This window comes from Oreochromis niloticus, linkage group LG15, assembly GCF_001858045.2.
Source record: "Oreochromis niloticus isolate F11D_XX linkage group LG15, O_niloticus_UMD_NMBU, whole genome shotgun sequence".
Lineage (NCBI taxonomy): Eukaryota > Metazoa > Chordata > Actinopteri > Cichliformes > Cichlidae > Oreochromis > Oreochromis niloticus.
Genome location: NC_031980.2, coordinates 11,542,674 through 11,555,084, shown reverse-complemented (window position 1 = coordinate 11,555,084; position 12,411 = coordinate 11,542,674). Strand labels below are relative to the sequence as shown.

The following is a 12,411-nucleotide window of genomic DNA, read 5'->3' as shown; positions in this document are numbered from 1 at the left end:
GACAGCTATGAATTATACGATTTTTCTACCTCTTAAAGCCCTAAAAAACCCCCCAAAACAACAAGGACTATTTAATGAAAAACAATGCTACTGCTTTGTTTTTTCAAAGCTAAAAACAAGGATGCCATCATCTTAAATACGTGGTTTAATTTCACACTTGTTTATACTAAGCCGCATCTAATTGTTTCCATTAGCCTCATGGCAGATCAGCTGAACCTGTGTGGGGCGTGTGAAAGGACTACAAATGATCATGTCTGTGGAATTTCAACATAATTGCTTGGTTATAAAATCAAAGGGAATACTCTTTTGGGGCTACTGCCACCCATTTTGCCCATTGTGCCCCACTCTGCTTCAACAAACAGGCTGATAAGCAGACAGCAAAATACAGAAAGCAACTGTAAGTCCACGCTGTGCAGAGCATGAGCTCAGAGGTGTGGGGAAAGATAAAATGATGACTCACAAAGCTGCGAAAGAAGAAAGCAGAGGCAAGGCTGACAAGCGAATCCAGCAAGCTCTTAATGGAGTTGAGGTGGGATGTTAACTGAATTGAGAGACTTCAAACTGTGCAAAAACACATGACTCATGCCCGATGAGCACCACATGAAGGACACTGCTAGAAGAGCAAACGCCTTAACTAAAACTCCTCAAATCAGCCAGATTCCCTGGGTCATGCAAACAGAATTGTTGGATAGGCGTGGCCCTGTAAAGCAATTATACTTTAATCGTATTACGTGTACGATCATAACCTAACTGTGAAAGGTTGTGCATACTCATTAATTTAATGTAATATGTAAATAACACTTTGAAACCATTAAAATGAAGTGATTATTGAACAATCTGGAGTTTTTTCAAATGAAATAAATATTAAATTGCATATATGAGTTTTAATTTGCAACATGTTTGCTACATCTGGCATTATTTATTTATTTTTGCAATTTATTGCTTACAAGTGCATTGTGCAATTTATTTAGATTTTTCTGGAGGAAAACAAAATCACTCTGGTGATGTAGAAGGCTCAAAAATTTATATATCAAATATGACACGCTAGGCGTTCAGGGGACAATAACTCTTGAGGCTTTCCACTCTGCTTTATCTTTGCTTCCACATGAAGACACAAAAATGGGCAAAGCAGTGTTGATAGGCTGCACATATCAGGGATGCTGATGTGGGAGAGTCAGTCCAATCATAATAATTGATTTGGACAGAGTAGCTATAACGGTCCCTGCGGGACAGTGGACAAGACAAGTCTGGCAGGGCAAACCTGAGATATTCAATAACGTATTATCACCACAAGACAACAGTTCCCAGTTCTCAAAACCTCCTCCCAACATCTCCACAGAAAAGGAGAACAGAAAAACAGTGTAACATCTAAAGTGAATAAAATAATTTTCTTATTTCTGGTGACGCAATTAAATTAGACATCACTAACAAAATAGCAAACATGTCCAACACCTGATTAGCTCCATGTCTCTTTTTTTCTGTGTTTATAATGGTTACAATAATAAACGGGCGGTGTCATTATACATGCATGGGGTCAGAGGTCACGTTTTCTGAAAATCTTGTGAATGCGATAACTCGAGGAGGAAGTCACGTAGGTTTTTCAAACTGATACTATAAGGGTATATACAAAAAATCTCAGTGGCCTTAAGTTCAACATGGCCTAAAGGTTAGAGGTCATCTTACATGTAAAACATCCCCAGTTCCAGGGGATCCCCAAGCCTCACGGGGCATAAAGTAATGTACTTCTAGAGTCAGTCCCAGGATAAAAGGGAGGGTTTTATCAGGGAGACCATGTGCCATAAAATCTGAGCCAAATCAAACATGTGGATGAATCTGGAAATAAGGGAGCTACTTGTGTCTTAAAATGACTGCAAAAGCCGCAGTTTGAAGGTGTGTACTATGATCAACTTAAAATGTAAGTGTTCTTCAGTACGAGGTGCTAAAGGCTTCCAGTGTCTAAAGTAGTCTATTGCTTATCACCAGCTGCAGAGAGGCTCCATAATGTAGTGGTTATGCGCTTGACAAACAAAAGGTCACTGGTTTGATTCCAGTTAGAGACAAATCTATGGAAGCCCATTTCCGCCACTAAAAAAAAAAGTATCCATATTTTTCTCAAAATTTCGACTTATTAACTCGAAATTTTGAGAAAAGTAACTCGAAATTTCGAGTTAGCTCTGCCAATCAGTAATCTACGTGAATGACGTCATTTTCTTGTTACCCGGGAGGATATAGCGCAATGCACACTCAAAACCATATTGCAACAAATTGGCGCTTTCGAGAGTACATTTGCTCATAGTAACAGCATGTGATTCGGCTAATAACAAAAGGATGTCATCATTTGTGAAGCCACGCTGAAAATACTCAGCAATTTGTGCATTCATGACTGGCTGGTAGCTTAGCTGTAGCATTTGTAGCTGAGCGCTTCAGCTTCCGGGTAACAAGGAAATGATGTCATTCACGTAGATTACTGATTGGCAGCGCTAACTCGAAATTTCGAGTTACTTTTCTCAAAATTTCAAGTTAATAAGTCGAAATTTCGAGAAAATAACTAAAAATTTCGATTCAGCGCTGCTAACTGTTATGGATACTTTTGTTTGTTTGTTTTTTAGTGGCGGAAATGGGCTTCCATACAAATCGCCTTTGGGGTTACAGCAGGAAGATGTATATTTTTGCTTAAAAATGCAAAGCTCCCTGCTGTTGGAACCCATGGAAAGTAGCTTTATTTGTCAGCAACTGCAGAACACATCAAGAAATAATCTCATTTTCAAGCAACAAAAAACGTTTCTTTCCCTGCTTTCGGTGGATTTTACTTATAGCTGCATCACATTCACATACACTTACACTGCAGATTTGTAGGGAAAAATATACAGTTTTCAGTATTAGGAGAGGAAGCAAACACTAACTGCATTTTAATACAATTTTTTTCAGTTCATTTGAATCATTTCTTGATGTGAATGCTTAATGATCTGCAGGGTAAACAGCTTATTGGATAATTAGGTGGAAAAAAGAGGCGGAAACACAACAGACGCCAGTAAAAGAAAAACAAACTAAAAAACAGAAAAAAAATATTATATAATGTTTCAATGCAGTTTGTTTTTACCCAAGTGCTGATGGGTAAAGAGGAACAAAAGAGCGCTGGTTTTTCACGTCCTCAAACACCCACGCCTGTTTTTATGGATCTGGCAGTGTATCTGAGAGATGTGTGAGCAATTAGAACAGACCAATTAGAAGTGAGATACTTCCTGTTTACCTCAACAAGAGCAGGAAAAAAAACTTTCTAAATTTGATTTCCCTTTTAGAAAAAAAAAACATGGGAGGTTCATTATTTGTTGTAGTTTAATTGTGCTTGCATCTATATTATAATAAAGGAATATAATATACTTACCAGTCACTTCATTAGGTATACTCATTAACACAAATATTTAATCAACCAAACACATTGAAGCTATTTAGTGCATTTAGCCCCCAGTGGCTATGACAAACAAAAACTACCGAAATATGAACGTGGAAGTGAAAAGATAGCCTGTGTCTATCACCTGTAGCCTCATCCTCATTATTCTGCTCAACCTCCAAAGCTGTGGTAAGAACAGGTGTTTACAAAAAAAGGTCACTAAGAAGGCTTTTATTTGGACTCATATGCACAAAAACGTGGTATAAAATCATGCCTTGCATAGTTTTAATGGGCTGCATCACCTTTATGATAAAACTCACCGATGTTTATGGCTCTTTGAGCAAATTTTTATTTTAAATCAAAATTTGCTCAAAATGGCTCTTTAGATAGTAAAGATTGCTAACCCTTCATATGACATATAAGGCATATGTCAGATATAAGCTGTATGATTGCTGCATTGTTTATATTAATCACTGATTCAGTTTAGGGTTACATGAGGTTAGAGCGTATCTCAGCTGTAATTAGGAAAGAGTTGGGGTACACCCTGTACAGGTTGCCAGTCCATCACAGCCTATTTACATCTGAATTTAACCAACAAGTATGTCTGAAGTAAAACCAACATCCAACTGGTGGACATTCCCAGGTAGGTCCCCAATAGATCCTAGTGGGGACCTAAAAGGTGTTCTTGAGGGTTGTTAACGCACTAAAATCTCAATCATTACATGTTACAGGTGTTGAAAAGGGCGTGGTTTATTCCCATCACCGGGGCGGGGAGGTGAAAAGTCTTTTTAGAGACAGACTAATGTTTTGTGCTGAAACTTTTTCTGCCTCGATGAAGCTTCTAAATTTGAAATGTTCGTGTGCAGCAGCCTTTGTTTTCTTCCTTAATATAAAGTTGATAAAACTGCTGAATGAAGCAGGTAGCTGTAACTGCAGAGTGGAAAGTAAATCAGTGTTCATGCACTCACATTATCCTGTGATGGCAGTAACACTCTTTAGCAAGTTTCTTTTTTTTTTTTTTTACCTGAGCTTATTTTCATTCAACCTCTGTCATCAGTGTTCTTTTAAAATCAGGCCAAAGGGGGGACTGAGAACACAAATGACTGATTCATCTGCCTTTGTGTCACACTGGCAGGCCCCCCTGTAACTCTCTCTTTCTCAAACTTTTTTCTCCCTGTGCTCCACGCTCGCCCCCTCTTCTCATTGCCCACCCAAAATGCATTTCTCCCCCCCCCCCCCTCCCTGGTGCACAGAGGGGCTCCTCGCTTGTCCCCATGCCGGCCCATCCTCAATGGATCTTCTGTCTGACCCCCTTCCGCCTCCCTCTCATCTCTCCCTCCAAACAGGATAATCAGAGCCAGAGCAGCGTCTGATCAGCCGCAGCTCATTACACAGGAACGTACGAGCTTTAATCAGCGCACATTACATTACATAACATGATGTTGGATCATTGGAGTCACCTGCCGCTGCCTCTGCGAGGGGAGGAGGATCTGACTCCCATCCTAGCCCTCGTGTCTAGGTGGGTATTTGCAGTGCGCTTGCTATGTTTAATCTCAAAGTCTCTGTGCATGTGATTTAAAACAATAAGAGTTTACTTTTGCAACACTGACACTGCATTGAGAGACACCTCCCATCTAACTCCAATTTAACTGGGCTGCAAAAAAGGAAACTAAAGGAAACACATGCACTGTGATTGCTACACCATATCAGACCTCTATCACTGCCTGCTGATGCATTTAAGAGCATATAAACACCAGCAGAAAAGTTCCTTTTTACTAATCCTGTAGTTTTCACACAGATCGCTTAATATCAAGAAGTGATTTATTTAATAAATATTTTTTATTTCAGTGAACCAGTAATAACACAGTCATTAATTATGTTGCAGGATCCCTGCATCCCTTTGCACTCCAAGCCCAGTAACATCCTAAAGCTGAAGCAGCAACCCTACGAACACCGAAATCTTCCAGTGTGCTCAAAGAACTGAGATCCCGCAGTGCAACATTAATTTTACGAGTCCAAAGCCCTCTAAAATCCATACCCATAAATCATCATGAGACTGAAACCTTCTCCTTATGAACAATGTCCGTACTGTTTCCATGATATACACTCATAACAAGGAAACACTGTCTTCTGCAGACACCACTGTCAGGCTGTACATTAACCTAAAATGAAGGTCACAGTGCCGTAATTAACTTTTCATGTGAGCAGGAGCTCTGAATGGAAGGTGCCCGTGAAAAGTGCTTAACAAATACTTGTGAATGTTCAGCTCGGGAATACATGATAAAGATTTAATCTGTAAAAGATATCATTTCACTCCAAGAGGAGTAAAATAAACAACCTTAATCAGACTGGAACAGCCACCACTAAACGGAGAAGGCCTACAGTGCCACTGATCAGCACCTTACAGTCGGTATGGTTTAGTAGCTTGTAGAATCATTTTCTGTATGATTTTATCAGTATCTCACACTGTAGTGGAGGAATTTTGGTCCACACTTCTTTACAACATTGCTTCAGTTCATTGAGGTTTGTGGACAGCTCTCTTGAGGTCCCACCACAGCATTTCAATCAGTTTGCAGCCTTTACTTTGTCTGGGCGATTGCAGTGTCATGAGTCTTTTCTTTTGGAGTCATTCTGTTGTGCTTGGGATCATTTTCCTTTTGCACGGCTAAACCTTTCGCTGTCAGACAGACGGCTTCACATTTGGACTCTAGGACACGTTGGTATACATGGTCAGCTCAGTGAGTGCGAGGTGTCCAGGTACTGTCAAAACAAGCCTAAAATATTGGCCCAGCCTTACGGGGTTTATTTTGCAGTTTCTCTGAGTATTGCACAGTCTGAATTTGAGATGGATCTGCTTAGACATCCGCTCCTGAGAAGCTTATGGCATTATGTTAACACACAACTGATTAGTCCAGACCAGCAAATTTCCAAAAATCCTGGTTTTTTGCAGGTGCTCACACTTGCATTTGATAATCAGCACCTGGTTTTTACTTATCCTCTTAATTTCTACAGAGGCAGTAAGGAGGCACTTAGTTTTTCAAGCGCAGTCCAGAGAGCACCTCAAAAACCCAAAGGTGTCACATCATGGTCACATGTTACCTCAGCCACTATCAGGGTGCTTACAATCACACAGTTAAGTTAAATGGCAGCACCCTCGATAGTCACAACTAAAGAAGCTTTTCAAATCAGAGCTGCAGAATAGCAATTAGGGATAATCCTCACAGTACCATCACATTTAACTTCAGCTATGCTAATATTTCATAAGTTATATTTCTTTTCATACTTTTGCAAATATTATTACTTTTTTCCATGAGTATTTTGCAGGGGTCTTTCTCTGTAGAAATCCTTCCCTGCAAAGATCTGATGCTCATGACCATCCCGACCCAGGTGATGATCCCTGGAAACTTTTCCAGGCATTGCAGAATCACTCTAATCAATATTAAATAATCAGAGAGCTAAGAAGACCTTTGCTTTAAACAATCTGCTTCTGTGTATTAATCATAAATGTATGCACTTGCCATCAGGTAGCAAATATTCCCAAATTTTGCAAGATTTTACATCTTTATTCCTAAAAATTCAGGCTTAATATATTAGGGGTTTTCAAAAGACGAGCTTACACGTTGTGCTCTGAACAGAATCCAGTGCAGCAGATTCTATATAAGCTATTGAGGAGAAATTTATGAGACTACATTCTAGATATATTATGTATAAAAGCAGTATAGAGAGACAAACAGAAAGAAGGAGTTGTAGTACTGTGTGATCTAAATTCTTTGATTCTTCATTTTAACTATTTTTTTCATTTGTGCTGGACAAACTTTTATTTTGTCCAGCACAAATGAATGTTTACTTCTTATTTTGAGCCTCTAAGTTCACAGAATATGTCATGTAAACAGCAGCAAAGCCAGCAGAGGTGGGTTCAAGAAAAACATTTTTGCGCTAAAAGCAAAATGTCTCGGAAACACCTACTTAAATTACAAGCGTAATGTGATCGTTTTGATAACACTCGTGAGGTCGAGGAGACGCAGTGGTATGAGCAAGGCGGGCCGTGGCGCTGGTGGAGAGGGAGACATTTCTAACATTCCTCTGTGGAGTGAGGAGGATATTTATCGACTGTGTATCAAGCATGAAGGCTCCAACCGCTACAACCAACAAAGCACACACACGCTTCCCGCTCTCGCCCCAAAATACAACATATTATACAAATGTACGTGAAAATAGACCCTTAAAGATTACATGCTTTGTCTAACTCTGATGTTTGTTCTGAATAAATGGATTTAAAATATCTGTTTTCATCTTAGATAGACGTGTATCACTTACAGAGAAAACAGCAGTTTTCCAGCGACTCCTTTCTTTTGGTGGGATGGTTCAAGTATAAAATACTTGGGAGCCACAGACAAGGTCATGGTTCTCCTCTGTGCTGGACGACACACGTACAAGGTTTAAAAGGAAAACAGCAAGAAAACGTCTGAAGTCTTGACTAGAGGTCAAATACCTGTCAGTTTAACTGACGTGGAAATATTTGTTTAGTCTTTAAAATCTCATTTTCATACAAAACACAGCCGAAGCTCCAGCTTCCGGCTTTTTTAATTAGATTATGTGTGGCTGTTGTTGAGATTTTTATTTGCTGGACAAACAAGCGATTCATTAAAAAAAAAAAACTCTAGGAAGGTTTTAGTTTGAGGAGTTTTTTAAAGACATTATTTAAAAAGTAACAGTTCAGAGAATGAAGAAAACAATAGAAACCAGAAAACATGTCAAATATTTAAACTGAGAAAATGAACTATTTTGAGGAAAAACCGAGTTAATTTGGCAACAGGTGAGCAAAATGAATGGACATAAAAAAGAGCATCTTATAGAGGCTGAGCTTCTCAGAGTTGAAGATTGACAGAGGTTCAACAATTGTGAAGATTCTGATCATCTCATCATCTATGGTGTATAATATCGCAGAAAAATTCTGGAGAAATCTCTGTGCGCAAGGAACGAGGCTTAAAAACAATGCTGGCTGCCCGTGTTCGTCAGGCCCTCAGACGGCAGAGCATTAAAAACAAGCGTGATTCTGACAAAGAAATCACCGCGTGGCCTCAGGAACACTTCCATGATCGCTGTCTGTGATCCAAAAATGCCTTCAGTGGGCCGAAGCTCATTTAGGCTGTTCTGTGGTCAGACAAATCGAAATGTGAAATTCTTTTAGGAAAACGTGGACACAGCAACTTCTTCTACACATTAAAGAGCGTGTCATCAGCACTCAAACGCTTAAATCTCTGATGATATGGGAGTGTGGTAGTGCCTATAGAATGGGCAGCTTGCACATCTGGAAAGGCACCATCAGTGCTGAAAGGCATACAAAGGATTTAAAGCAACATATGCTCCCATCCAGGTCTCCCCAACAAACTCTTGGCAAAAGAACGAATGAAGAAATTAAATGAACTGATACTTTTCTCAAAATGTTTCCTTTTCTCATTTTAGACATGTGATGTGTTTTCTTTTCAGTGGAAGTGACAAAAGATTCAGCAGCAACATCATCTCTGCGAGTGGTGACTCTTACTCAAGAACACACAAACCTTGTTTTCAGTGTTGTTTCCATGCGGGTAGTATTTTCCTTTTACTGAACCACACATACTAAACAAACCACTAGAGAAGAAAACATCCATTTACCCATGACTAGAGGCTCATGCTTGCAACAGCGTGCAAAGTGAGCTCGCTCCAACTGAGAGGAAAAGTTAGTAAATTTCACTTTTTTTTGGAGGGCGTAAAAGGTCTCCTTAAAGATCCATGACTCTGCTCCAATTAGAAATAAAGATCTGTCCTACAAATTCTCATTTTTTTCCACAAATTAAGTAATATTTGATACTAGCTGGTAATAACTGATGTGGAAAAAGCAAAACAGCATGACTGGAAATTTACTGTCAGTGACAGAGACGTAGACTGGGAATCACAAACTGTTCCAACCTGTCACGGTTGAAATCACAGAGAATAACAGATGTATCTAAAACACCCCGGAGGTTTGAAATATTGCATATCACAAAGTCCCCACAGTTAGTTGGAAATACAAGTGAAAACACTGCAATCCATGATGACACCTGAGATAAGAGCTCGAGGCTTGAGGCTAAAACGTCCAACCGCCACACAGACGTTCTTTGGAAATAAACAAGAAGCAACGACCGTGATTCAAATCTGGATTAGATTCTTAATGTACCCCCCCCCCCCTTACCCCACCCAAGGTATCATGTGACCTCTCTGCTGACCTTAAAGAGACTGAGATGGGCCACAAAATGTAACCTGTTGCCCTCTAATCTATAAAACACTCAATAAATCCAATGGGTTATGTGAGGCGTGAACAGAGCAGAAGGTGAAGACATAAATAGTTCTTAGTAGGCACTTTCCAAATATGCATTCACACAATACTGAGCAACTGACACATTGGTAAGAGTGCAGTGTTTGCAGGATACCTCAGGTGGTGGCAGCTGGACCCCAGCATGGTGCAGGGCTAAAGCAGTGAAAACAGCATATTAGCTTTTTGGAATAGGAATATTTTATATACTTTTAATTTCAAATGTGGAAAAAAACAGAACAAAAGTTAATGAGAAATAAAAATACATTCATTATCTTTAAATTCTGCACTTTCCTGCACTTTCAGAGGGACTCGGGAAGTGTCATCTGACTTAAATGTGACACTAGAGTTGGAAAACTGCCCAGCTTATGGGAAATGTAAAGCATTTTAATGCTGTTTACTCCTAACAGCTGAGTCACGAGATCAAAGTGCTTGATTTGATTGGATTTCATTTGAAGGGAAAGGTTTAAATAATTAGCTGATCAGTGGGCCTGTTTATTTTTTCCCCATCAGTCATTTCTCAAGCACAAATGCCAAACCTTCTCCTCCAAAAGAATTTGGCGCTAGATAAAAACTGAATGTTTTCATCTTTGTGTCTAAGACTGTTAAAGTGGTGGCATCTTGGGCTTTGAGACATCATAACAGGCATTTTAACTATTTCCTGTCTTGCAGAGATAAAATAAAAACAGGTGTTTCTTCAGTGCTCTAACATCAACATTGACATTGGACTAACAACACCACCTCTTGAACTGTAATGCATGTAGTTTTAAAATTATGTAATGAAAATCTGAGTATCTATCAGATTTCTGTTTATTAACACATTTTATTTTCTTAGTTTTAATTGTTTGGGGGTTTCTTTGTTTTTTACCTTTTTGTGCCATCTTTAAAAAGATGTGGGAATTACAAAGAACATTGGGATTAATAGTTTATGATGAAGTATAAAAATAACTTTTGTCAATTTTTGCTGTTAAGGAACATTAATTATGCAATCATCGGTCCCTGTGAGAATCACATCCGTCATTTCTCCCGGTCAAAGCAGGCCGAAAGCGGTCAAATCAATCAGTTCCTACTCTATAAAGAAAAATATGCTCGTTATCCGGGACTAAACGGTGCCCTGTGTGGCTGTAAACCTGGACCAGGCTGAGCTGCTGCTGGCGTTTTATTACTGCGGGACTGCAGACTCGACCCATTACTCAGCAAAAACAGCGTCAGGCGCACATGGAGCTGGTGCGCTGCAGCACATTACTCATGCACACAGCGAAGCACATGATTTGAGGCTGGGGGGCGGGATGGGGGGCGACAGGTATGTTTGCAAACATGTAGGTGAACTCACAATAAATGCACAAAACGACAGCTTTTACAGCTGGAAGCATACGCAGATACAGCCCCCCGCCCCCGGGTCTGTCTCTCTGCTCACCGTGCAGGGGTGGGGGGGTCTTGTTTACTGTGACAGAGCTAAAAAGGCGCAAGTGTCGGCTGTACCTTGCTGTCCAGGACGCTGTCTCCCTCCTGGTGCGCCTTCACTTCTGCGCTGAGATCCCCGGCGGAGGCTGAAGCTGAGGCTGAGGCATCCTCCTGGCTCTTCCCGTCCTGCTGCGCTGAGTTCTGTGCTCCCATGGCCAACTCTTTTCGTCTTTGGCTACTTTCGGTCTAAATAAGCCTCCGCAATAAACGGAGCCAGAGCAGAACGACTGTGTTTAGGGAGCGAATATCCAAAGCGTCCGATGTACGATGCAGCTCCGCCCCGGGGTGGCCTGGATCTGGAGTGATGAAGCGTCGGCACTGGCAAACTCTTTCAGGACGCCCCCACCTCTTGCATCTCCCGTCAGTATCACATGGGGGGCTCCGGTGTGCAGCGGCACGCCTTGCAGGAGCAGAGTTGGATGGAGGATAAACAAACGAGGGAAGAGGAGGTCAAGTAATTAAAAGGATAAAGGGCCTTTTCTTCACACGCCGCATTAATCCGTTAGTTTTGTTCTGTTCTGGTAAATTAAATTTGAGCAATTTTAAAAACACAGCAATGACACGAGGGTAGAAATCCGACAAGTTTGAGCAGAAGTTGTAAACATCACCACTGATGCCACTGGTAAAAAGAGAAATTAAGAAGAGTCATTGGGCATAAAAAACAGTGAAATAAAATCAAACCATGGTGCACATTATTTCTTGATTTTGGTGACAGGAAGCATATATAAGGACAAAATTTACCTGTGCACTTTTACAGTTTGGTCCATGAGTTGCTGGAAAATGACACATTTTTTCCACATTCAATGAGTTTTAAATAAGTCAAAGTGTGAGAAAAGTGCAGACTTGTAATTCAAGTGGTTTAACAACAAAAATGCATTTTTTAAATTTTTTTTTTAGGAATTAAAGACATTTTTATGCATAGAGCCCGATTTTCAGAGGCGCAGATTGAATTGGTCAGCTGACTGATAAGCAGCTAAGACCTCTTCCCTTGTTGTCATGACAAATTTAATCAAAGATCTAGTTCATTCAGAATATTGAACTTGCATTTAGTAGCTTTCACTGGAATATCTAACACGAGAAAAGAAGATAACAAAAGGTGGTCAAGAGGTGCAAACCACTGGTTACACTCAAGAACAAGATTTGACTTTGCCAAATATAGATATAGATATATAAATGTTGTAATTCTTGCACCAGAATGATAGGAAGAGAAAAATATGGAGAGAAG

At 40.1% G+C, this 12,411-nt stretch overlaps 1 protein-coding gene across 2 annotated transcripts in view; it reads right to left on the bottom strand.

Moving 5' to 3' along the window:
* akap12b (A kinase (PRKA) anchor protein 12b) overlaps nucleotides 1-11,533 on the bottom strand; it is a 48,735-nt gene extending 37,202 nt beyond the window's left edge. Inside the window, exon 1 of one of the 2 annotated variants that reach the window (XM_019345921.2) lies at nucleotides 11,205-11,533. In XM_019345921.2, coding sequence (XP_019201466.1) covers nucleotides 11,205-11,339 — 135 coding nt within the window. In that variant the 5' untranslated portion in view covers nucleotides 11,340-11,533. Of the gene's footprint in view, nucleotides 1-9,840; nucleotides 9,874-11,204 lie in introns of those variants that run through there. The other variant, XM_025898805.1, reaches the window with a different exon arrangement.
* Between the last annotated feature and the right edge of the window lie 878 nt (nucleotides 11,534-12,411).